This window comes from Callithrix jacchus, chromosome 2, assembly GCF_049354715.1.
Source record: "Callithrix jacchus isolate 240 chromosome 2, calJac240_pri, whole genome shotgun sequence".
Lineage (NCBI taxonomy): Eukaryota > Metazoa > Chordata > Mammalia > Primates > Cebidae > Callithrix > Callithrix jacchus.
The window spans coordinates 140,246,585-140,273,790 of record NC_133503.1 but is presented as its reverse complement, the minus strand read 5'-3'; the positions used below and the strand labels follow the sequence as shown (position 1 = coordinate 140,273,790).

Here is a 27,206-nt window from a genome sequence, read left to right as displayed (position 1 = left end):
ATTTTTCACCTGTATTATTTTTCTTTTTGGGGTAATTTTAAATAGTACTGTGTTTTTAATTTTGATGTCCACACATTCATTGCTAGTATAATGAATTAAAATTGGTTTAATTTTCATTTTGTATCCTTCCAGCCTTGCCTTACTAGTAGTTCTAGGACTTTTCAATAGATTTCTTGGAATTTTCTATATAAACCATCATATCACCTGAAAATACGATTTATTTCATTTGAGATCTACATGGATTTCAACCTTCAGTTTGAATTATAAAATTATTTTTACAGGACATGTGTAGTCTTCCAGATTATGTGACATTTAAGAGTTTTCCTGGAATTCCATTGCATCATATCTTCAGTGCAGCAGGAGACGACTTATTAGATCTCATACAAGGCTTATTCTTATTTAATCCATGTGCTCGAATTACGGCCACACAGGTATTTTACCGTATCTTTTTTTATACTAGGAAATATAAAAATAATCTTAACTGTAGCATTGATAAAAATAGAATTTCATAAAATTAACCTTTTTTAAATACTGGAAAAGATGTGTTTTTGTTTGTTTTAGGAAATAACAAACTTTGTATTTTTTCCCCAAACAGCAAACACTGTTAAGACTGAGATTAAGTTATATGCACACAGAGATATAGGAGAGCTTACACTTAATACACTTGCTTAGGAACATATAAATACATATCTATTTCATATAATTGGTTTGTAAATACTTTACCTGGAGAGGAAAGGAAAACCAAGGCTTTTTATTTGTTAAGAAACTGAAAACTGTTTATTTTTTCAGTTGCACTCTTAAAAATTCATTTCAATCTTGTAGCAAGCCTAATGCTGAAAGTAATTTATTCAGCTTATTTTTTCTTCCCTATATAATGTAATCTGGGTATGCATACTGGTCATTTTCACATTCAGAAAATGGTATAATCAGATATGATTGTATGCTTACAAGAGCTTGAAAGATACTCAAAAACTGAAACCAACTGCTATTTAAAGGAGAAAACAATGAAACTCATGAAAAATTTGGAGGGCCTAGAATAACTTATAGCAGAGCACTGTACAACACAGTGCAGTGATTTTTACCTGATGAAGGGAGAGACTAAAGTGAAGTATCAGAAGCCTTTATGGAAACATATTAATGTACAGTAATATTAAGGATACAAAATAGATTCCCCCCCCTTAGGTTTGTTCCAGCTACAAAATCATTGTTTAATGCATTTGCTTGTATAAGCCTTCTCTTTTTAGCAATACATGCTATGTGTATATAGAAATGGATAGATGGATGGATGGATGGATGGATGGATGGATGGATGGATGGATGGATGCTGCGTATTTACCATTAGAATTACTCTTCTAATTTTAAAAAAAATTTTTGTTATTTTTATGTCCATATGTACACATGCTCTTCTAATTTAAGACAAGTAATTTGTTGCCTTTTCGCTCATACTTCTATGTATATAATTTCCATCATAATAAACCTGAGACCACATTTAATTATCTAGTAAGTTGTTTTCATTGGGAGTATAGTTTGAAACTTATAGAAAAATACTAGTTGTTATATTTGGGTTGTATTTTAATAGGATGAAGTTTTTAAAGTGAGTTTTTGTATCATGGATGTCTTTATTAAAGTTGGAATGAGTTACTTTCTTAGATCTTTATCGTGTCGCCCAGAATTAGCCTAATTTGCATATAAGACCACTGTGATTTAGAAGTAATGCTTTAAAAATCCAACTGTGGGCCAGGTGCAGTGGCTCACACTTGTAATCCCAGCACTTTGGGAGGCCAAGGAGCAAGGATAGCTTGAGCCCAGGAGTTGGAGCCCTGGGCAACATGACATCAGCTCTGCAATAAATAAATAAATAAAAATAAAAAATGCAACCGTTGAAGTAGAAATCTCTAAATTACTGAAAATAATATAATATTGGTGACAGTGGGGAATGCTTGAAAAGTTTATATGGGCTTCATTCTTCTTTCTTAAAGGATTATCCTAAAGGAAGTAATTCATTTTATTTATTTATTTATTTATTTGACCAAGTCTTGCGCTGTCACCCAGGCTGGAGTGCAGTGGTGTGATCTTGACTCTCTGAAACCATCAGCTCCCAGGTTCAAGTGATTCTCCTACCTCAACTTCCCTGTAGCTGGGATTACAAGCGCATACCACCACACCCAACTAATTCTGTATTTTTAGTAGAGACAGGGTTTCACCATGTTGGCCAGGTTGGTCTGAACTCTTGATCTCAGGTGATCCATCCGCCTTGGCCTCTCGAAGTGCTGGGATTACAGGCATGAGCCACCGTGCCTGGCCAGAAGTATTTTAAATCACTGTGACCACTGGACAGCACTATGCTGCATGTAAATAGACAAGCATGTGAACCCAGGAGGCAGAGGTTGCAGTGAGCTGAGATTGCACCACTGAACTCCAGCCTGGGTGACAGAGTGAGACTCTATCAAAAAAAAAAACAAAATTAAAAAGACAAGCATGACCTGACAAACTTGTCATTTAGAACATAACTATTTTTTATCAGAATTGTGGACCCAACTCAAGAAACTGTCATATCTACAGCACTATAGTAGGGGAAAAAAAGAAAATATATCATAGAACATTGGCCTGGTAATTAATAGAAATAATCTTGGACAAGCCCTTCCAAGTAAAATTTCTGTCCATTTGCAGTGGATTGTTGAATTAGAATCCATTGGTTCTAACCTGTATTTTTTTAAAAGCCTTATTTTTTAAGAATTTATATTTTACATGACTTGGAATTTGAACATATATGGATAGTGTGGCAAACTTGTAAGATTTTTTTAAGTTTCTCTCTTTGCATTTTGAACTGTAGAGCTCAATATGTAGAAAATGGAAATATATAATATTTCACTTAGGGTAGCTCATAATTAGTTTAGGTTGAGCAACCCTAATTCAAATATCCAAAATCTGAAATGCTCCAAAATCCAAAACTTTTTGAATGCTGATGTGATGCCACCAGTGGAAAATTCCACACATAAGGACATTAACAGAAAGTTTGTCAAATTAAAAATATTGTATAAAATTGCCTTCAGTTTATATGTATAAGCTGTATGTGAAACATAAATTTCATTTTTAATCTTGGGTCCCATCCCCAAGATCTCTCATGTATATGCAAATATTCCACAGTCCAAAATCTGAAGCAGTTCTGGGCCCAAGAATTTCAGGTAAGAGATATTCAGCCTGAGTAGGCTATTTAATTAAGGAAAAATTAGAAGGGAGTCTCTTTTTCTTTTCTTTTATTCTGAAGTAGAGCTTTGCTCTGTCACCCAGGCTGGAGTGCAAGGGTGTAATCTCAGCTCACTGCAACCTTCACCTCCCGGGTTCAAATGATTTTCCTGCCTCAGCCTCCCAAGTTGCGGGGGGACTACAGATGTGTACCACCACACCCAGCTAATTTTTGTATTTTTAGTGGAGACGAGGTTTCACCATGTTGGCCAGGCTGATCTCAAACTCCTGACCTCATGTGATCTGCCCACCTCGGCCTCCCAAAGTACTGGGATTACAGGCGTGAGCCACCATGCCTGAACAGTCTTTTTCTTATAGTAATGGAATTATCAACCAATCTTAGGATCCTAGATGTTTATTTTTAGTAATTTACATTTGCAAATACTTGACATTGTGTTTTGTTTTTGGGAATGAGGGCGTTTACATAGTATTTTTAATGCTCCCTATAATCTTGAGGGTGAGATTTTCCTTCACACATTTGAGGTACTCACCTACCTTACTTTTGATATCTTTTCTTTTAAAAGGCACTGAAAATGAAGTATTTCAGTAATCGGCCAGGGCCAACACCTGGATGTCAGTTGCCAAGACCAAACTGTCCAGTGGAAACCTTAAAGGAGCAATCAAATCCAGCTTTGGCGACAAAAAGGAAAAGAACAGATGCCTTGGAACAAGGTAAGATTCCCACTTTTATAAGAAATTAAATGAATTCAGAAAACTCCAAATAGCTCATGTATGTCTAGCAACTGAACAACAGCAAAGAAGTGTAGCTTGCTAGCTATTTAATTTCTACAAATTTAAATTGTAGAAAGTAGAGAGACTGTGCTGTTTTAGGTATGTTTACTTTCATTGAGAATACTTCAGGCACTTTTACATATACCTCAGAATTATGAGAACTCTCTATGTGTACCTTGTTCCCTTCATAAATCCCATCTGTCAACTGTATGCTAAATGCTTAACAAGTGCTATTGGAAAAATGTGTCAGCGAAATAAAATAATGTAGGTGGAAGCAGTGACTGGTTAAAATTGCTGTGAGAATGTGAACTTTGTTAAATGTGAACAACTTTTTTTTTTCTTTTGCTTTCTAGGAGGATTGCCCAAGAAACTGATTTTTTAAAGAGAACACTAGACAACATTTTACTACTGAAAGAAATAGTCAAAAAGGCAAATAATAGAAAAATAGTAAACATTAAGTAAATGCTGTAGAAGTGATTTTGTAAATATTCTACACATGTAAAATATGTAAAACTATGGGTTATTTTTATTAAATGTATTTTAAAATAAAAATTCTGTTTTTTTCTGAGTAGAGTGCAAAAGTGAGAAAAGTTCAATTCGCTTGAAATGTAGAATTGAAAATGCATTAGGGATGAACACATTTCAGTGTCTTCGCCTGTCAAAAAAAAAATGCATTAAGGAAAACTTAATGCAAATTATTACCAGTTATTTTGAAGATCTGGCCCATATAGCATCACAAATCTGTAGTAGCCTTGGTAGTGTTTAAAAATAGAAAGGTAGGCCAGGCATGGTGGCTCACACCTGTAATCCCAGTACTTGGGGAGGCCAAGGCGGGCCGATCACCTGAGGTCAGAAGTTCGAGACCAATCTGACCAACATGGAGAAACCCTGTCTCTACTAAAAAAAAAAAAAAAAAAAAAAATAGGGCCAGGCACGGTGGCTCAAGCCTGTAATCCCAGCACTTTGGGAGGCCGAGGCGGGTGGATCACGAGGTCAAGAGATCGAGACCATCCTGGTCAACATGGTGAAACCCCGTCTCTACTAAAAATACAAAAAAAATTAGCTGGGCGTGGTGGTGCGCCCCTGTAATCCCAGCTACTCGGGAGGCTGAGGCAGGAGAATTGCCTGAACCCAGGAGGCGGAGGTAGCGATGAGCCGAGATTGCGCCTTTGCACTCCAGCCTGGGTAACAAGAGCGAAACTCCGTCTCAAAAAAAAAAAAAAAATAATAATAATAATAATAATACAAAATTAGCCAGGCGTGGTGGCACGTGCCTATAATCCCAGCTACTCGGGAGGCTGAGGCAGGAGAATCACTTGAACCCAGGAGGCGGAGGTTGCGGTGAGCTGAGATCGAGCCACTGCACTCCAGCCTGGGCAACAAGAGTGAAACTCCATCTCAAGGAAAGAAAAAAATAGAAATGTTAGTAGTGGTAAAGTAAATACTACCCAAACTTAACAAATATGATGTACTAAAGAAAACATTACAGATAAAATTGAGGTTCCCCTTCAACCTTTTTTCTGAGGAGAGGACAAAGTCTCAGTGACACTCAGGGTGGAGTGCAGTGGTATACTCCCGGCTCACTGCAACTTCTGCCTCCCAGGGTCAGGCAATTCACTTCCCGAACAGCTGGGATTATGGGAACGCACCACTACACCTGGCTTTTTTTTTTTTTTCTTTTGAAATGGAGTCTTGCTCTGTTGCCCAGGCTGGAGTGCAGTGGTGCCATCTTGGCTCACTGCAACCTCTCCCTCCCAGGTTCAAGTGCTTCTCCTGTGTCAGCCTTCCAAGTGGCTGGGACTACAGGCTTACACCACCATGCCTGTCTAATTTATCTGCAATAGAGATGGGGTTTCACTGTTGCCCAGGCTGGTCTCAAACTCCTGACCTTGTAATCAGCTCACCTCGGCCTCCCACAATGCTGGGATCACAGGCATAGCCACTGCGCCTGGCCTTAAATTTTATTTTTATTTTTTGGTTATACTGATGAGAGGTTTTTGTGTTGCTCAGGTTGGCCTTGAACACATAGACTCGCCTCCTTGTGCGCCAGGACAACAGACCTGAGCCACTGTGACTCCCTGATTTTTTATATTTTTAGCAGAGATGGGGTTTCACCATGTTGGCCAGGCTGGCTTCGAATTCCTGACCTCAAGTGATCTGCCCACTTCGGTTTCCAAAAGTGCTGGGATTATAGGCATGAGCCACTGCACCTGGCCAGAGGATCCACCCCTAAATACTTCATTTTATTTCTATTTTTTTCCTTTTCATTCTCCCCAAAGGGAAATGACTCTTATGAAATTGTGTGTATCTTTCTGTGATTTTATGCTGCTATTTTGTAAGAATACATGTAGTAAGATGAATAACAATGTACGGCATTGTTTTGGGTCTCAGAATTGTATATAAATTGATAGAATCTATTTCCTTTTTTTTGTGAGATAGAGTCTTGCTCTGTTGCCCAGGTTAGAGTGTAGTAGTAGTGCAATCATGGCTCACTGCAGCCTCAAACTCCTCGGCTCAAGTCATCCTCCCACCTCAACCTCCCCAGTAGCTGCAACTACAAGTGTACATCATCACGCCTGGTTAATTTTTTTTAATGAGACAGAGTTTTGCTCTGTTGCCCAGGCTGGAGTGCAGTGGTGCAGTCTCAGCTCACTGCAACCTCTGCCTCCTGGAGTTAAACCCATCCTCCTGCCTCAGCCTCCCAAGTAGCTGGGATCACAAGTGTGCATCACCATGCCCAGCTAATTAAACACAAATGTATTAGCTCAGTTCTGTAGGTCATATATCTGGCTCAGCTGTGTTTTCTGCTTAAGGGACTCACAAGGCCAAAATCAAGGTGTCAGTCAGACTACACTTATTTGGAGGCCCCTGAAAAGAATTTGCTATCAAGCTCATGCAGTTCTTTTTTTTTTTTTTTTTTTTTTGAGACAGTCTCTCGCTCAGGTGCCAGGCTGGAGTGTAGTGGCGCGATCTTGGCTCACTGCAACCTCCGCCTCCTGGGTTCAAGCAATTCTCCTGCCTCAGCCTCCCAAGTACTGGGACTACAGGCACACGCCACCATGCCCAGCTAATTTCTGTATTTTTAGTAGAGACGAGGTTTCACCATGTTGGCCAGAATGGTCTCGATCTCTTGATCTCATGATCTGCCCACCTCAGCCTCCCAAAGTGCTGGGATTACAGGCGTGAGCCACTGCACCCAGCCATGCAGTTCTTATAGTTGCAATTCTTGTGCTCCATTGCTCTCATTTCCCTTTTGACTGTTAGCCCAAGGCGTGTCTCAGCTTCTTAAGGAAGCTTCCATGCCTTTGTCCGGTGGCACTCACTCACCATCATCTATTAGCCAGCAGCAATGCATCAAACTTGCTTGTGCTTCAAATCTGTTTAATTTCCTCATCTGCTGCCAAGGGAGAAGCAGCCAAGTAGCTAAAGGTCCAGGAGATAATAGTGACAAAGGCATCTGAGAATGCTCCTAAAATGTGTGTCAGATATGAGGCAGGATAGGAGTGTGTTAGTCCATTCTAACACTGCTATAAAGATACTACCAAAGACTGAGTAATTTATAAAGGAAATAGGTGTGACTCTTAGTTCTGCATGGCTGGGGAGGCCTCAGAAACCCTACAATCCTGGAAGGGGAAGAAGGCATGTTTTACATGGTGGCGAGAGAGAGAGAGTGTGAGCACAGGAAAAACCATCATTTATAGAACCATCAGATCTCCTGAGAATTTGCAGTCACGGGAACACCACCCCCATGATCCAGTCACCCACCACCGGGTCCCTCCTTCAACACATGGGGATTATGGGGATTACAATTCAAAATGAGACTTGAGTGGGGACACAGCCAAACCATATCAGATAGTGATATGAAGGAAATGATCGTGTTCTCGTGACCATACAGCCAACACAATAAACCTCAGCATTCCCATTGTAATTGAGCTCATTCAAGCAAAGCTATCTTCAGTAGGGACTTTCCCTTCTAGAAGGCATCCACATTTTGATTTTACCTGTCCTCAAACTGACCCTTTGCACATTACAATAGTAAAACACACAGCCCCAGGTGGAAATTTAAGATACTGAGATGTGATGAACGAACAAGCATGAAGAGCTACGGCGCCTGTACAGAGGACCACCCAGCACATGAGTACTAGCAACACCTTTTCTCACCTCCTTATGAATAGTCACGCAAAACTCTCATAAAGGGAGTTTCTCCAGCAATAATCAATGCTGTCTCACCCTTATGAGGAGCCAGCCCTGAATTCTCTCTCAGGGTTTACTGTCTATTCTGCACCTACCTTTCAAAATAACCCTTTTATTTTGCAGTAACTTATGCTGTATATCCTTGGTTGTGTCTTGTTTAAATTCTTTTAAACCAAGAAGACAAGAACTGAGGTATCACAGCAGCTATCAACACATGCACTTTGCTTTATTCATTTGCTATCTCTTGGATGGAGCTCTCCATTTTGTAGAGTATTCCATTGTATGGCTGTACAATAATTTAGATAAACATTTTGTCTTGATGGCCTTTTTACTTTTGAGACAGGGGTCTCTGTTACTCCAGCTGGAGTGCAGTGGCATGATCACAGCCCACTGCAGCCTCAAGCTCCTGGGCTCATGCCATCTTCCTCTTCAGACCCCTGAGTAGCTGAGACAACAGGTGCATGCCACCATGCCTTGCTGATTTTTTGTATAGATGGGGTTTGCTTAGGTTGATCTTAAACTCTGGACTGGTCTGGACTCGAGATCCAGGCCAGATCCATGAGCCACTGCACCCAGCCTTGATAGCCATTTGTTTTTATAAGCAGAGCAACAATTAGTAGCCTTTTAAGATATCTGTGCACAAGCCTGCAAGAAATTCATATATAGGTACAGGATAAAATCCTAGCTGGATCAAATATGAGCTTTGTAAATTTTTAAAAACATTTTTATTATAAAATATCAAAGGTGAGGTGGTTCACACCTGTAATCCCAGCACTTTGGGAGGCTGAGGCAGGAGGATCCCTTGAGGCCAGGAATTTGGGATCAGCCTGAGCAACACAGTGAGACCCCATCTACACACACACACACACACACACACAGCCCAACTCAATACCATAAAAAAAAAAAATTGGAAATCACCTTGGCTCAGGCGGCTTCTTCAGACTCCTGAGACCCCATTTCCTAGATCATCACAACCATCTCACAGGATGCAATGAGAAGAGCTGTTTAGCACTTTGTAGACTTGGCTACAAATCTGTGCAAATTTGGCTACAAAATGTTACTACCCTGACAAGGAAAGAAGCCATGAAGGTAGCCAGCAATGACAATATACGTCTGCCGAGGGAGGTCCCACCATCATAGCTGCCTTATTGAAATTAAGGAAATTTCTTTTTTTTTCTGAGACAAAGTTTTGTTCTACTTGCCCAGGTTGGAGTGCAAGATCTTGGGTCATGGCAAGATCTTGGGTCATGGCAAGATCTTGGGTCATGGCAAGATCCTGGGTCATGGCAACCTCTGCCTCCCAGGTTCAAGCAATTCTCCTGCCTCAGCCTCCCAAGTAGCTGGGATTACAGGCACCTGCCACCATGCCTGGCTAATTTTTGTGTTTTTAGTAGAGACAGGGTTTCACCATGTTGAACAGGCTGGTCTTAAACTCCTGACCTCAAGTGATCCACCCGCCTCAGCCTCCCAAAGTGCTGGCATTATAGGTGTGAGCTACCACGCCTGGCAAGAAATTTTTATTTATTTTTTTATTTATTTAGAGACGGAGTCTCACTCTTGTTGCCCAGGCTGGAGTGCAATGGTGTGATCTCAGCTCACTGCAACCTCCACCTCCCAGGTTCAAGCGATTCTCCTGCCTCAGCCTCCTGAGCGTTCTAAACTTTATATGGTAAATAAAAAATACTGAACAAGGCAAATAAAACAAGATAAATGTATTCCAAAAATTAACATTCAATCACTCTTAGGTACTGTTACTTCTTAGAGCATTAAGATAATTTGCTATATTGTTGATTTAGCCAATCTAAGATCCCAATAATCAAAATAAACAATTTTTTTGTTTTAGAATATTTACACACATTGTAATGTAATTTTTTTCTTTTTTGAGATGGAGTTCTGCTCTTGTGGCCCAGGCTGGGGGCAATCTCAGCTCACTGCAACCTCCACCTCCCAGGTTCAAGCTATTCTACCTCAGCCTCTGGAGTAGCTGAGATTACAGGCATCTGCCACCATGCCTGGCTAATTTTTTTATTTTTAGTAGAGTCTGGGTTTCTCCATGTTAATCAGGCTGGTCTTGAACTCCCAACCTCAGGCCTCCACCAGCCTCGGCCTCCCAAAGTGCTAAGATTACAGGCATGAGCTACCGCACCTGGCCTATAATGTAATTTATAAATAAAATGTCAATACTAATAAATTTCTTGTAGAAAATAGGTTGGGTGTGGTGGCTCATACCTGTAATTCCAACACTTTGGGAGGCCAAGGCAGGTGGATCACTTGAGGTCAGGCATTTGAGACCAGCCTGGTCAACATGGTAAAACCCCATCTCTACTAAAAATACAAAAATTAGCCAGGTACAATGGCATGCGCCTGTAATCCCAGCTATTCAGGAGGCTGAAGCAGAATTGCTTGAACCTGGGAGGCAGAAGTTCCAGTGAACCAAGAGCATGCCACTGCACTCCAGCCTAGGTGACAGAATGAGACTCCTATTTCAAAAAAAGAAAAAATGTAGAAAATATTTAAACTACCTCCTAAAATTTAGAAATACCTAGGAAACATACAACTTCTCAAGATGCAACATCATTTACACAATCCTTTTTCAAAGTCTCTTGATATAAATAACTCAGTTCTAATTTCAACTGGCTTGTCTTTAAAATATGATACTTGATGGCAAAGAATGGGATCTTTTAAGAGTTCTGTAGTTTGGATCTGTTTGAGAGTGCTGGATTGAACACATGCAGCCCATAGAATTTAAAATGTGAATACTTGAATGTACAGGATCACCTAAAACAGACAATTCTGAAGTCTTATGCCAAGGGTTGTTGAAGGGGAAATTCTCTTTCGCAGGATTTTTTTCTTTATTCTCTTTTGAGGCAGTGTCTTTGTCTTCTAATGCCCGAGCAAGCATGTAACTAACTTTTCTTTGATGAGCCAAAGCTTCTTCTTTATCATTCAGCTGCATGCACAGAAATTAAATATGTACAAGTTAGTATATCACAGAATATATTCAGAGAAAGCATTGTACTATTTTATCAAAATGTTCGACCCTAATATTCATATTGATCTGTCCATCAATATAAATAAATTAGGTATCACCTGATCCCCAAACATTATACTACATGTTATTGACAATTCTTTGGTTTTTTTTAAGATAGGATCTGGCTCTGTCACCCAGGTTGGAATGCAGTGGTGCCATCTTGCCTCACTGCAGCCTCCGCCTCCCATGCTCAAGTGATTCTCCTGCCTTGACCTCCCAAGGAGAGCAGCTGGGACTACAGGCATACACCATGACACCTGGCTAATTTTTGTATTTTTAGTAGAGATGGGGTTTCACCATGTTGGTCAGGCTGGTCTCAAACTCCTGGCCTCAAGTGATCCACCCACCTCAGTCTCCCAAAGTGCTGGGATTACAGGTGTGTGCCACCATGCCAGGCCGACAATCCTTTTTTTTTTTTTTTTTTTTTTAGACAGAGTCTCACTCTGTCACTCAGGCTGGAGTGCAGTGGTGCAGTCTTGGCTCTCTGCAACCTCCGCCTCCCAGGTTCAAATGATTCTCCTGCCTCAGCAGGTTCCACACCACCACGCCTGACTGATTTTTTTATATTTTTAGTAGAGACGGGGTTTCACCATGTTGGCCAGGATGATCTCGATCTCCTGACCTCGTGATCTACCCGCCTTGGCCTCCCAAAATGGTGGAATTACAGGAGTGAGCCACCCCACCTGGCTTGTTCTTTTTTAAAAGAACAGAAGACAGTGTTGAAAATTTTGCAAGTCATCTGAAAATGAAGGGAAAATGTAGATCTATATGAAGTATATATATTTATATATATATATATAAAAAATACATCAACATGTGCGTATTTCTAAAAGAATGCTGAAGTTATTTATAGGTAAAATTGCTTTCATATATTTGTATGCAAACAAATAACATTCTAAAGATAAGTATGTTCATATAACCTGAGTCTCAGTGTCTTAATTGAGTCATCTGTGGAATGTGGGTGGCAGGACTGATTTCAGGGCTGTGATGATGATTAAAGGCTATAATGTGTGAGGAAATGCCTTGGGCACTTTAGAAGGCAAGTGCAAGTCTAGAGAGATAAAGAGCTGAATGAACAGGAAGCAAATAGATTAGCTTAACCCAGGGGTGTCCAATCTTTTGGCTTCCCTGGGCCACATTGGAAGAATTGTCTTGTGTCACACATAAAATACATTAACACTGGCTGGGCGCAGTGGGTCACACCTATAATCCCAGCACTTTGGGAAGCTGAGGCGGGCAGATCACTTGAGGTCAGGAGTTCGAGACCAGCCTGCCCACAGAGTGTAACCCTGTCTCTACTAAAAACATACACACACAAAATTAGCCAAGTATGGTGGTGGGTGCCTGCAGTCCCAGCTATATGGGAGGTTAAGGCAGGAGAACTGCTTGAACCCAGGAGGTGGAGACCGCAGTAAACAGAGATCACGCCACTGCACTCCAGCCTGGGCGACAGAGTGAGACTCTGTCTCAAACAAACAAACAATCTCAAGAAAATCTCATAATGTTTTAAGAAAGTTTATGAATTTGTGTTAGGCCACATTCACAGCTGTCCTGGGCTGCATGCAGCCTGCAGACTGTGGGTTGGACAAGCTTGGCTTACCCACAACCTGCAGAAAAAAGAAAGCAAAGATACTAACCAAATCTATGAGCATCTTAAGGATCTCCTGAGGACTGTCCTGATCTTCCATCCTCTTAGAACTGTTTTCTGAAGGCAGCATACCCAAGAGTCTCTGCCCAAAGGTCTTCTTACTCTTTGGTGATAGAAATCCTAAAATTGAACATGAAAATCCAGCTGAGACATTAAAATACCTTCACTGATATACTCCCAGCAAAAGAGGTAACTACGAATTAGGCTTATTAATTCCTAAGTCAGCCTGGAGGTTGTCCTCTTCAGGAGACCTCTAGGACAAGTGAGTCCGGCAGCACAGTGGACTGTAGTAGGCAGAGCACGGCCTACAGAGCCAGGAGCAGCACAGATGAGAGACAGCAAGAGTGCCAACCTGCTGTGTGGCACAGCCGCCCCTCCACACCAGCTGATGCAGAGGCCACACAGGAATACAGTCCATGTCACAGGATCATCACAGTCTTCAAGAGCAGCCAGAAATGCAGATCTGTCATGACATCTTCCGATTCTAAATGTCAGCCACTAGTCTTATTTCTGAATCCACTATGCAGACCTAACAAAACATGTCTGCAGGCCACAGGAGCCCTCTGAACCATGCAAACTGCTTCAGAACCAAAAAGACCTGGACTTGAATCCTCATTTAGCCACTTAATAACTGTATGACCTGGGACGAGTTTGTTCAGCTTTATTTCCTCGTCTCCACAATGAAAATAGCATTACCTGCTTCTCAGGGAACTACGCCACTAAATAATAATCACGGGGGCTGGGGGAGGGGAAAGGGGGAGTTACTGTTTCATGGTACAGAGTCTCTTAAAGAGGAAAATGTTCTGGAGCTGGATGGTGATGATGGTTACATTACAATGTGAATGTACTTAATGCCACTTAAACGGTTCAAATGGTAAACTTTAGATATATTTTACCACCACAACAAAAAAAAATACCAGAACTGTCAAAGGCCCTCCCCAGGTATTAGCATAATATTTAATATCTCACATGCTGACATCACTGATGTCCTTCTTCATCCGTAGAAGGGAAGCAATTTGCAGAAGGTACAAAATATCAAGATTGTATAAGGAAAATTTCAAGAATGTTTTTGGAATACTCTGCAAAAATGGTAAAAAAGGACCACAGTGACTAGGGTGGCCCTTACCTCTTCCACGAGGAGCGGTGGCAAACAGACGTCAGAGAAACTGACACTTTGATGAGTGGGTGAATCTGTGTCCCTGTTTTCAGTCTAAAAAAATAAATAGCTTGGTGTGGTGGCATAAGCTGGTAGTCTGGACGAGACGATTGCTTGAGCCCAGGAGTTTAAGAACAAAAAAAAAAAACCCAAAAGCAAAAAACAAAGAAGTATGCTTATAACCTACTTTTGAAAACTTGTCTAAACTGCCGTATCAAAAAGAAAGTTGATATTAAAAGCGTTACTAACATGAAAATAACCTGTAACAATCACCCCACACCCCTTAAGATTACTAAAATCTACTAATAAAATGAGTTAAAGTCTTGCCACTGAGAAACTGAGAAAGAACTATTGTATATATTTATAAAAGTTGTAAGAAATTAATTTTTTTTTTCTGAGACAGGGTCTTGCTCTGTCACCCAACCTGGAGAACTGTGGTGCGATCATGACTCACTGCAGCCTCAGCCTCCCAGGCTCAAGCAATCCTCCCACCTCAGCCTCACTAGTAGCTGGGATCACAGGCATACCACATCACGTTTGGCTAATTTTTATTTTATTTTATTTTTTAAAAGAGACAGGGTCTCCCTATGTTGCTCAAGCTGGTCTCAAACTCCTGAGCTCAAGCAATTCTCCTGCCTCAGCCAAAGTGCTGGGCCAAAGGCATGAGCCACCATGCCCAGCCAAAATCAATTATTTAAAATTCTGCCTTCAGTCTCTCTCAGTGCCTCATAAGAACTCAAAGATTGGGAGCTGTACCCCTCTGAATCATATCTTCTGTGGGAATCTTCCTCAGGTTTGTCAACAGTGGAGTGTGATATCGTAATATAAGAAATACATATCTGGTCTCTGCCCTTAGTTCCTGACATAGAGCTCCTAAAATCCTAGTAGATAGGGGTGTTAGGCAAATCTTTCGTTCTCATAGTTGGTCTTTGACCCCAGTTCCTAACATATAATTCCTAGGATGTAATTTTCTGAGTGCTAGGAGCACCTGAAACAGAGCCCCTCAATCCCTTGAAATTTCCTGGATAACAGGAGCATCTTTTGTTCTAATGAGGCTCTTGCTGGGCTCCTGGATAGCCTCAGGATGGGGGCTGCTTGCCAATCTTTTGATCAGGAAACTAGAATTTTCAGCCCCAGCCCCCAAACTCCAGGGAAGAGACAGGGGCTGAAGCTTGAGTTGATCACCAACAGCCAATGATGTAATCAACCATGTCCATGTAATGAAGCCTCCATAAAAACCCAAAAGGGTCTGGGGAGCTTCCAGATAGCTGAGCATGTGGAGATTCCTGAGGGGTAGTGCGCCGAAGAGAGCATCCCTTCCCACGTGCCTTGCCCTGTCCATCTCTTCATCTGGCTGTTCATCTGCATCCTTTGTAAGATCCTTCATAAATAAACTGGAAAACATTAAGTGTTTCCTGGAGTTCCGTGAGCCATCCCAGCAAATTAATGGAACCTGAGGAGTCATGGGAGTCCCAATGTACATACAGCCAGTCAGCCAGAAGCAGCAAAGACAACCCTGTGCTTCTGTCTGGCATTTGAAGTGCAGGCCATCTTGCAGGACTGAGCCTTTAACCTATGGCATCTGACTCTAACTCCAGGTAGACAGTGTGAGAATTGAGGGAAATGACAGGATACCCAGCTGGCGTGTGGGGAATCCCCCACCCCAAACATCTGGTGTCAGAAGCACTGTGCTGAGTGGTGAGTGGTGTGTGAATAGGAGAACACTTTGGTTTTTCCTACCTCTTACAATGAGAAAGGTAGGAATTATGAAACATCAAATGATCATATTCTCAAGTGCTGAAATGAGTATGAATCCAGCTTTCGAGAAAAATGCAGTTTTGTCTACACAGCACTATCCTACTGGCCAAGCTCCATGCAGGGTTGGAGGTTCTGCATGCAGTCAACAGGATCTGACAGGCTTTCATGAGATGAGGATTACTCAACCCTGACTTTCCCCTTCTTTTCCTCTTTCTCCCATCACTTTTCTTTCCACCTCTATCAAAGAAACAAATATTTACAATCGGACTTTCTAAAAAGATCCGCCTTCAATTAGCACAAAACACCAGGACTGTCCTCAAAGAGGATTTTGCAATCCAGCTGCTATCAAGGGCTTAGCTGAGAGGTGTCTGATCATCTACACATAGCTGTAGTTCACCGTAGAACCAGATATTCTTAGTGTTTCCCACTGGTTCCTAAAAGGCTAAATACATGGACCACGTTAGCTTTTCCCCTGGCACTATCACTACGCTGAGTTGAACATTAAAGTTGTACCTTCAGCTTTTATCAAGAGATTATTATAGAAAATGACCATATTTTCTAAATACACTATTTTGTATTTATTATGACATTGTTGGTCAGGTGCAATGGATCACATCTGTAATCCCAGCATTTAGGGAGGCCAAGGAGGGAGGATTGCTTGAGCCAGGGAGTTTGAGACCAGATAACACAGACAGACCTCATCTCTACAAACAAATACAAAATTTAACCTGGCACGGTGGCTCATGCCTGTAGTCCCACCTCCTAGGGAGGCTGAGGTGGGAGGATCGCTTGAGCCCATAAGGCAGAGGCTGCAGTGAGTTATGATCACACCACTGTACTCCAGCCTGGGCAACAGGGTGAGATCCTGTCTCAAAAAAAAAAAATTTAAAAAAAAAGAGCTAAAACACTGTTGAGAATTTAGCCATTATATTTTCTCTCTCTCTTTCTTTCTTTTTTTTTTTTTTTTTGTTGTTGAGATGGAGATCTTGCTCTGTTACCCAGGCTAAATTGCAATGGCACGATCTGGGCTCACTGCAACCTCTGCCTCCTGGATTCAAGCAATTCTGCCTCAGCCTCCTGAGTAGCTGGGATTACAGGTGTCCACCACCGTGCCCAGCTACTTTTGTATTTTAAGTAGAGACGGGGTTTCACCATCTTGGCCAGGCTGGTCTCAAACTCCTGACCTTGTGATCCACTTGCCTCGGCCTCCCAAAGTGCTGGGGTTACAGGCATGAGCCATCACACCCAGCTATATTTTCTCAAAAGTTTCATGTCAGAAAACATTTTTAGAAATTAATTTCAGAATAATATGAATGACTTTTTCAGAATGAGAGTTATAAAACATAATATTTTCCTTTTTTGCCCTGGCTTCCATCTAATGAACACTCTAAATATGTGGCTTCTATGATCTGCTTTTACCTACTCAGGAGTTCTGATTGAGCGCTTCTATTACTATCATTCCTCTGCATCACTTCTTACCCTTTTCAGCAAAGAAAAGGAGGAAAGCTTAGTTAACAAACTAAAATTTACAACAGCTGACTCCTATACTATTAATAATATATACTGTTTGAAAAGAAATATTTCAAACAAAATGACTTTCTACTATAAAGGTTTCATTTTATTATTTATTTATTTTTGTTTTTTGAGACAGAGTCTCACTTTGTTGCCCAGGCTCGAGTGCAGTGGTGCAATCTTGGCTCACTACAACCTCTGCCTCCCTGGTTTAAGTGATTCTCCTGCCTCAGCCTCCTGAGCAGCTGGGATTACAGGTGTGCGTCATCATGCTTGGCTAATTTTTTAATTTTAGTAGAGACAGGGTTTCACCATATTGGCCAGGCTGTTCTCAAACTCCTGACCTCAGGTGATCCACCCACCTCGGCCTCCCGAAGTGCTGGGATTACAGGCGAGAGCCACTGCACCCGGCCTGGCCATAAACTTTTGATGGGCTCAAGACCCAAAACCTAAACCTAAACTTCTGCTTCATTTTTTCTAATATTTTATTAATTTGTCCAACTTAAGGTTTTTCCTCTATTCCTCAATTTCCTTTTCAGAACTATACATTTCAATAAAGTTTAATTAGATAGATACATTTAATGTCTTGTTTAAATGACATTTTTAACATTACTTCTTTCATGGCAGTTTCCCTTTAATCACCTAGCACATTTATTACAAAGTTTTTCCACTAAACGTGGTCTTGTTTAAATAAACAGAAGAGTACTAGAAAAGAGATATTCCTGTTATATTATGTTTTATTAATTCCAGTAGTTCATCTGCACATGTAATATCCAATGACTCCTTTTCTTCATAGTTGCTAAATTTTTAAGTAAACCACAACCATATGTGAAGTTTCAATTATATTTGCCCACATTGGATTAAGTGTGCTTCATCCATCAACTTGGATTATAAGCAAAACAACCAAAATTTCACCTACTTATTGCCATTATAATTCATAGTTACCATCCTCTTTAAGGTGCTTCCAGTTTATCCATTTTGGTGCTTTTTTACACATTTTATCCATTTGTGTGAATCTTAACGCCTGGTCATTTTTTCTCATTAATTGTTGCTCAAATGCAATTCTAAAAGCATCTGCCATTACATAAGCTTCTTCTTTACTCTTCTGCAAAAGTTCCAACTGGTTTTGAAAGAAAGTTTGAGAGGTGTCAGAAAGTTTGAGAGGTGTCAGAGGCAAAACCAGAACAATTCTTGCTGAATGCTGAATCAAATTAACATATGCAATCTCTCTGCCTAGCACCAATCGCCCTACCTAACACAGGTCTATTGCCTGTGTTTGATCTAGTTTATCTGCTTATGCTAATTAATATTTGCTACTTCTGCAATAGCAACCTACTCTGATCCAGATTATCAGCAGTCTCCCTCGTGGTGCCTGTCAACTGCCTGCTAATCTAACCCCTGGACCTCCCAACCACATGCAGGCCCTGTGTGTGTGTCCTGCTCAAGTCCTGGGATAAAGGGCCCAGCACGAAAGGTATGGGGATGCCAAAGGCTGCATTCCAATTCAGCTTTGGGCCATTCCAGACAACACCACTGAAAATAATGATAAATACCACCTTTCAAATACTTCTCATAGCTGACCTTGACTGTGATCAATGTAATCTCATGTTTTTCTTTTCCTTTTTTTTTGAGATGGAGTTTCACTCTTGTTGCCCAGCCTGGAGTGCAATGGCACAATCTCAGCTCACCGCAACCTCCACCTCCCAAATTCAAGCAATTCTCCTGCCTCAGCCTCCAGAGGAGCTGAAATTACAGGCATATGCCACCATGCCGGGATAATTTTTGTATTTTCAGTAGAGAGGGAGTTTCTCCATGTTGGTCAGGCTGGTCTGGAACTCCCGATCTCCACCCACCTCTGCCTCCCAAAGTGCTAGGATTACAGGCATGAGCCACTGCACCCGGTCTCTTTTTTTCTTTCTTTTTTTTTTTTTTAAGACAGACTCTCACTCTCTCATCCAGGCTGGAGTGCAGTGGTATGATCTCGGCTCACTGCAACCTCCGCCTCCCAGTTTCAAGCAATTCTCCTGTCTCAGCCTCCTAAGGAGCTAGGACTATAGGCGCACGCTGCCACACCTGGCTAATTTTTTATATTTTAGTAGAGACGAGGTTTCACTATGTTGCCCAGGCTGGTCACATACTCTGGCAATCTACCTGCCTCGGCCTCCCAAAGAATTACAGGTGTGAGCCACCACGCCTAGCCATTTTTTTTTTTTTTTTGAGACAGGGTCTCTCACTCTGTCGCCCAGGATAGAGTGCAGTGGCGTGAACATGGCTCACTGTAGTTGTGACATCTTAGGCTCAAGTGATTCTCCTACCTCAACCTCCCAAAGTGCTGGGATTACAGGTGTAACCATTACCCCTCATGCTTTGCTTAAGGAATGGCTACTGTCCAACTGTTGGCCTTCCTATATACTGTAAAGACTTTATTTTTTAAAATTTAATTTTGTTCTATTTTATTCTATTTTAAGTTTTAGGATGCATGTGCAGGATGCAGGTTTGTTACCTAGGTAAACATGTGCCACGGTGGTTTACCACACCTAAGGACTTTAAATTCCATACCTTCAATAAAGGTAAAACACTTTAGAATTATGGTCCATGTACTACTATATTTGTAAGTAAAGACCAAACATAATGGCAGCTATTGTTTAATTAAATGTCTGGCATGTTCATGGCACTATGCTAAACATTGTATGTCTATTTCCTCTATTCTCGTAACAACGATCCAAAGTAGTTATTACCCTCCACTTAACATAGTAGGAAACCTGAGAGTATCCTGTCCAAAGCCACATAGCTAGTAAAGGGTGGAGCAAAGACGCAAACCTAGGTCTGGCTGGTACAAAGGTTCCTTTCACTGTACCTTGCTGCTGTTCAAATACATTCCATGCTTATCTCTCCATTAATCAGTGTTGCTAATCCTAGTGATTTTAAGCATAAATGTACCTTTTCCTTCTATTATGTAGTAACTTTAGGGCCATGTATAGATGAGAACAATGTAAATTTTAGGAATATTAATTATAAATTTAGGCAAATGAATTTAGGTGGCTTCAAATATCACGCCAAATACTATTTGGAGATGGAGTTTCGCTCTTGTTGCCCAGGCTGGAGTGCAGTGGCGCAATCTCGGCTCACAGCAACCTCTGCCTCCCAGGTTCAAGTGACTCTCCTGCCTTGGCCTCCCAAGCAGCTGGGATTACAGGCATCTGCCACCATGCCTGGATAATTTTTTGTATTCTTATTAGAGACGTGGTTTCACCATGTTGGCCAGGCTGGTCTCAAACTCCTGACCTGAAGTGATCCACCGCCTTTGCCTCTCAAAGTGCTGGGATTACAGATGTGAGCCATTGCACCCTGCCCCCAAGTACTATTAATATTTGCATTTTTGAACCAGGTAAACAAAATCTAGTTTATAAGTTAATACTATCACATAAAAACTAAATGTAAGTTCCATAGTCAATAACTACTAAAATGAAGTTAATTATTGCAGATATGTCCATTTATTCCACTATTAGTAGAGAAACAAAACTAAAGCTTTTGTTGTTGCAATAATTCAATACCTCTTGTTTGAGCTGAAGAAGCAGTTTCCGAGTGGACGCTGCCATTCTGGCACAAGAACAGGGGCTCCCTCCAGGCCCATGACAAAGGCAGGCTCCGAGGACTGCAAGCTTTAAATTGAAAAGCATCGCTCCCGTTACTAAGTGTCCCACTGTTTGAGCTGCACACAGACACAGGGGCATTTACACACATACTCATGTACACTACTACTCAGGCATCTGATCCAAAAACACTAGAAAGGAAAAAAAAAATAGGCCAGGCACAATGGCTCACGCCAGTAATCCTAGCACTTTGGGAGGCCGAGGCGGGCAGATCACGAGGTCAAGAAATCGAGACTATCCTGGCCAACATGGTGAAACCCTGTCTTCTAAAACTACAAAAAAAATTAGCCAGGCTTGGTGGTGTGTGCCTATAGTTCCAGCTACTTGGGAGACTAAGGCAGGAGAACTGCTTGAAACCAGAAAACAGAAGTTGCAGTGAGCTGGGATTGTGCCACTGCACATCAGCCTGGTGATAGAGGGAGACTCCATCTCAAAAAAATATATATATGGAAGAAAGCTGAGACTAGGATCTTTTTTTTTTTTTGAGACGGAGTTTCGCTCTTGTTACCCAGACTGGAGTGCAATGGCACGATCTTAGCTCACCGCAAATTCCGCCTCCTGGGTTCAAGCAATTCTCCTGCCTCAGCCTCCCGAGTAGCTGGGACTACAGGCGCACACCACCATGCCCAGCTAATTTTTGTATTTTTAGTATAGACGGGGTTTCACCATGTTGACCAGGATGGTCTCGATCTCTTGACCTCGTGATCCACCCTCCTCGCCCTCACAAAGTGCTGGGATTATAGGCATGAGCCACTGCACCCAGCCTGAGACTAGGATCTTAGAATACAAGTGGAAATTACGAATGAGGAAAAGAATGTCATGCCTTAGAACACAAACAAAAGGAAATTTTGCTTTCCTTTATCTCATTCTTAAAAACTTTAATCCTGGCATCATTCTCCTATAGGTCTGAGTCCTTGGCAGGAGTTTAGCTCAACAATATGGTTCACACTAACATCCACAGCACACCTTTCCCGCAGTTTGGCCCCGATGCCTGGCATTCACTGCTGCCAGTTTCCTCCCAAGGAGAGTCATCTGCTCAGAAATGTTGAGGGAATTTTAATGTATCAGTGAGAAAAACAGTCATCCCTCCACTCCTAAAAATATAAAGAAATATGATTGGTTCCTGTGTAAAGGAATAAAACCTTAGCACTAACCAAACTTATGCCAAGAGTGAAGTTAAGCCCTGGAGACCGAGTCAGGTAGTATGTTTGCAGTTTTGCTTCTAGATTAGAGAGTAACCCTCTTCCTCACTGCTCTTGTGCTGTAAATGAGGAGGAGAGACCAGAGATCAGACCTTCCTGCTTCCATCACTGACCTCTGTTATAGATTAACTGTCTTATTTTCCTATATCTAACTCAGGCTATATGATTTCCAAAGAACTTCATGGCTTGTTAGTGTGGAATGTAAAATATACCTTCCCCAAAAGAAAACAATCATCTCAACTAATAAGATCTAAGCACTAAACCATGCCATAGAAAGATGCGGATTCTGTCCAACTTCCCTAAACACTGTTCATATACGGTAGCCCAAACACCTACATTTTAGAACATTGACTTCTTTGGAATCTGTGCTTCCTGGGAAATCTTTCCTCAACTGTTATGCTTGAATAAACTCTTTAAACTAGATTCTGGCCAGGTGTGGTGGCTCATGCCTGTAATCCTAGCACTTTGGCAAGCCAAGGTGGGTGGATCATGAGGTCAGGAGATCAAGATCAGCCTGATCAACCTGGTGAAACCCTGTCTCTACTGAAAATACAAAAATTAGCTGGGCGTGATAGCTCATCCCTGTAATCCCATCTACTCTGGAGGCTAAGGCAGGAGAATCGCTTGAACTGGGGAGGCAGACGTCTGCAATAAGCCGATATCATGCCATTGCACTCCAGCCTGGGCAAGAAGAGCGAAACTCTGTCTCAAAATAAATAAATAATAAAATAGATTCTGATCCCTTTATTTTGATACTTGGTTGACCATTGTAGTTGGAAGAAAAGTAGTACAATACTTTTACTTCTTAAAAATCCACTTTAAAAGCTAACTGCAAGTGGGCTGGGCGTGGTGGCTCACACCTATAATCCCAGCATTTTGGGAGACCAAGGTGAGCAGATCACCTGAGGTCAGGAGTTCAAGACCAGCCTAACCAACATGTTGAAACCACCTCTGCTAAAATATAAAAATTAGCTGGACGTGGTGGTGTGTGCCTGTAATCCCAGCTACGTGGGAGGCTGAGGCAGGAAAATTGCTTGAACTCGGGAGGCAGAGGTTGCAGTGAGTTGAGATCATGCTATTGTACTCCAGCCTAGGCAACAGAGCAACTCTGTCTCAAAAAAAAAAGCTAACCACAAGTTACTTTCCCAACATATTCCAGTATGTACCAATTTCACAGGAGCAATCTATACAACATGGTGTGTCATATATTTTATTCATTTTGTATTTTTTGAGACAAAGTCTTGCTCTGTAGCCAGGCTGGAATGCAGTGGCAATATCTCGGCTCACTGCACCTCTGCATCTTGGGTTCAAGCGATTGTCCTGCCTCAGCCTCCCAAGTAGTTGAGATTACCTGCATGTGCCACCACACCCAGCTAATTTTTTTTTTTTTGTATTTTTAGTAGTGATGGGGTTTCACCATGGTGGTCAGGCTGGTCTTGAACTCCTGACCTCAAATGATCCACCCGCCTTGGCCTCCCACAGTGCTGGGATTATAGGTGTGAGCCACTCTTCCTGGCCTGTGCCATATATATATATATATTTGAGACAGCATTTCACTCTTGTTGCCCAGGCTGGAGTGCAACGGCTCAATCCTGGCTCACCCAACCTCCGCCTCCCAGATTCAAGCGATTCTCCTGCCTCAGCCTCCTGAGTAGCTGGGATTACAGGCATGCTCCACCATGCCCAGAAAATTTTGTATTTTTAGTAGAGCCAGGGTTTCTCCATGTTGGTCAGGCTGGTCTCGAACTCCCGACCTCAGGTGATCTGCTCATCTTAGCCTCCCAAAGTGCTGGGATTACAGGCATGAGCCACTCTGCCTAAAGTTTCATACAAAACTTTAAAATATATGGTTGTGGGTGTGGTGGCTCACACCTGTAATCCCAGCACTTTGGGAGGCTAAGCCAGGCAGATAGCTTGAGCCCAGGAGTTCGAGACCAGCCTGGGCCACATGAGACCCTATCTCTACAAAAAAACCTTAAAAATTAGCTGGGTGTGATGGTGGTGTGAACCCATAGTTCCAGTTACTCAGGGGGCTGAGGTCAGAGGATCACTTGAGCCCAGGAAGTCTAAGCTACAGTAAGCCATGATTGTGCCACTGTACTCCAGCCTGAGCTACAGAGTGAGACCCTGTCTCAAAAAAAAAAAAAAAAAGTTTCATGTGGAATTTACTAAAAAATTGTTATCTAAGCATCTTCCTGTTGCTGTAAATTTCACATGGATGAGCAGCATAAAATGTAATCCTATTTTAGAGACTTTTCAGAGAGGAAAATTCCACTGTATCCCTTAGTGTAAAGGCCATTTAGGAACATTCTTTCTCACATCAAAGATAACCGTGAAGCACGGAGTAAGCTTTGGGTTGAGCTGAAGGTACAAATGGTGGATATGTGGCAGACAGGTCTTTTCCCTTTTCGTTTTCCTACTCCTGATAATTTGCCCATGCCTAAGTTGCCAAAAGCAACTAAGACCTGGGAAGGGCCAGTATAAATCACAACAGGTTAAAGCCAGGACCCCTGGCTCCCGTGCTACTTTCTTACTTTGCTCCCTCATCAGCTGTGTCGGGCCCTTGTTCCTGACTGGCTGGAGGTAAGGCTGACACATAGCCTACTCAAGACTATCATAAAACACCCTGTCCCTAAACTTTCTCTAAGCTGTTTCTTGTATTTTTCCTTTTTGCTATTACACTAGTTTTCCACCCTTGGCAGTAGAACATGGTGCTCAAAAGCACCACCTCTAAGCTCAGTATACAGGGTACAAATCCCAGCTCTATCACGTACTAGCTGTGTGATGCCAGGCACATTACTTAACCCCTTAATGCCTCTGTTACCTCATTTGTGAAGTGGGGATTACAACAGTACCCACTTAGGGTAGTTGTAAGGACTAAAGACGTCAATGTGTGCAAAACACTCAGAACATCATCTGAACTTGCTAAGGACTATGCATATATTTGCTATTATTAGCATCTTTTATTTCCTTCCTTCCTTCTTTCCTTCCTCTCTCCCTCCCTCTCTCTCTCCCTCGCTCTCTCTCTTTCTTTTTGAGACAGAGTTTTGCTTTGTCACCCAGGCTGGAGTGCAATGGCGTGATCTTGGCTCACTGCAACCTCCGCCCCTGGGTTCAAGCAATTCTCCTACCTCAGCCTCCCAAGTAGCTGGGACTACAGGTGCCTGCCACCATGCCTGGCTCATTTTTCTATTTTTAGTAGAGACAGGGTTTCACCATGTTTTCCAGGCCGGTCTTGAACTCCTGACCTTGTGATCTGCCCACCTTGGCCTCCCAAAGTGCTGGGATCAAAAGCATGAGCCGCCACTCCTGGCCACCAATTTTTCTTAAGTTTCTCAATAAGTGCATGGCTGCCCCCCTCACTCCACTGCTCCACTAATTTCTTTTTTTTTTTTTCCTTTTCACAGAGATGTGCAGAAAATCCACTAATTTCTTATGAGTCCCAGGCCCCTTCTGACTTCATTAGCCAAACTCCTACATTGCAAGCCATTGGCATTGCATCAGCAGATTTTTTTTTTTTTTTTTTTTTTTGAGATGGAGTTTCGCTCTTGTTACCCAGGCTGGAGTGCCATGGTGCGATCTCGGCTCATCACAACCTCTGCCTCCTGGGTTCAAGCAATTCTCCTGCCTCAGCCTCCCGAGTAGCTGGGACTACAGGCACACGCCACCACGCCCAGCTAATTTTTGTATTTTTTTTTAGTAGAGATGGAGTTTCACCTTGTTGACCAGGATGGTCTCGATCTCTTGATCTCGTGATCCACCCGCCTCGGCCTCCCAAAGTGCTGGGATTATAGGCGTGAGCCACTGTGCCCAGCCTGCATCAGCAGATTTTTGTTCTGAACCTGGCTTTACCACAGATTGACCTTGTCACCTCAGGAAAGTAACTGAACTTATTTGAGCCTTAGTTTCCTTTTCTGTAAAATGGGGATCATAACTGCTTTGCAGCCCTCACAAGACTACTGTGAAGATCAGATACAACGATGTGTATGAAAGCACTCAAACTGTAAGCCCCAACCCAGGTGTGAGACATTACTAACAGCTTCTGCCAGAATTGTAAAGGTAAGAGATAAGTGGGGCAGAAGTGGCCAGCACATTCCCTCATGTCCAAGAATGTCCTCTATGAAGGCCATGGAACCAGTAACCTGGGCAAACCCAGGGGCTTCTCTCACTCTCATCCTCAAATTGCTAAGTATGTGCTATCCTAGAACGTGTAAGAAAGGGAAAGCAGAAAATGTCCCTTCTGTTCAGCTTTCCTACATGCTTACCCACCTCCAGACCTGAAGCCTCTGCAAAGCCACTTTTATCACAGCACATGTTTTCCTGAGCCATCTTCTGCTGTTTGATATCAAGCATGGCGAGAGTCTCCAAATACCGTCGATTCAAAACTAGGAAGGGCCATATGAGAAAGTATTCATTATGAAGTCTAACTCCCAGCTTCATCCAATCTAGTTATCCCAACATCACATACTCTTTTTTTTGAGATGGAGTTTCATTCTTGTTGCCCAGGCTGGAGTGCAATAGCGCGATTTCGGCTCATAGCGACCTCTGCCTTCCGGCTTTAAGCAATTCTCCTGCCTCAGCCTCCCGAATAGTTGGGATTACAGGCATGTGCCACTATGCCTGGCTAATTTTGTATTTTCAGTAGTGATGGGGTTTCTCCATGTTGGCCAGGCTGGTCTTGAACTCCTGACCTCAGGTAATTCACCCACCTTGGCCTCCCCAACTGCTGGGATTACAGGCGTAAGTCACTGCGCCCAGCCATATACTCATTTCTTATAAGCAATACTCTAACCCAAAAGATCTGGCTCCATTCAGAGAAACTGATAGAATAGTGAGTATCATGTAAGATCAAGTATATGTAATAGTAGATGAGATGGTGTCGTTTTTAATGTAAAAGCATCTTAACTTTGCAACTGAGGTCTGATCACTGTTTGCTCTTGGGAAATTTGTAGGATTTTCAAAAAGGGAACATGTAAAAGCAAATCATTCAGAGATTTTATGGTTAGTAAGAAAACTGGATGGTGAGATCTCAAATATTGTATTCATGTCAAACATACCAGCTATCCAAGCTCGA

The 27,206-nt window shown here is 42.0% G+C and overlaps 2 protein-coding genes across 13 annotated transcripts in view; one reads left to right on the top strand and one right to left on the bottom strand.

The window, feature by feature from the left end:
• Positions 1-4,530, top strand: part of CDK7 (cyclin dependent kinase 7) — a 40,903-nt gene extending 36,373 nt beyond the window's left edge. For all 4 annotated transcript variants that reach the window (XM_078365398.1, XM_078365399.1, XM_078365397.1 and 1 more), the window contains 3 exons: positions 282-431; positions 3,771-3,918; positions 4,332-4,530. In XM_078365398.1, coding sequence (XP_078221524.1) covers positions 282-431; positions 3,771-3,918; positions 4,332-4,360 — 327 coding nt within the window. In that variant the 3' untranslated portion in view covers positions 4,361-4,530. The remainder of the gene's footprint in view (positions 1-281; positions 432-3,770; positions 3,919-4,331) is intronic.
• A 4,805-nt stretch (positions 4,531-9,335) lies between these two features.
• The window catches only part of CCDC125 (coiled-coil domain containing 125), a 67,079-nt gene continuing 49,208 nt past the window's right edge, over positions 9,336-27,206 (bottom strand). For 6 of the 9 annotated variants that reach the window (XM_078365391.1, XM_078365390.1, XM_078365393.1 and 3 more), the window contains 5 exons: positions 26,402-26,517; positions 20,832-20,939; positions 18,223-18,397; positions 12,841-12,971; positions 9,336-11,122 (listed from right to left, as the gene is read on the bottom strand). In XM_078365391.1, coding sequence (XP_078221517.1) covers positions 10,817-11,122; positions 12,841-12,971; positions 18,223-18,397; positions 20,832-20,939; positions 26,402-26,517 — 836 coding nt within the window. In that variant the 3' untranslated portion in view covers positions 9,336-10,816. The remainder of the gene's footprint in view (positions 11,123-12,840; positions 12,972-18,222; positions 18,398-20,831; positions 20,940-26,401; positions 26,518-27,206) is intronic. The other 3 variants (XM_078365396.1, XM_078365395.1, XM_035291477.3) reach the window with 1 other exon arrangement.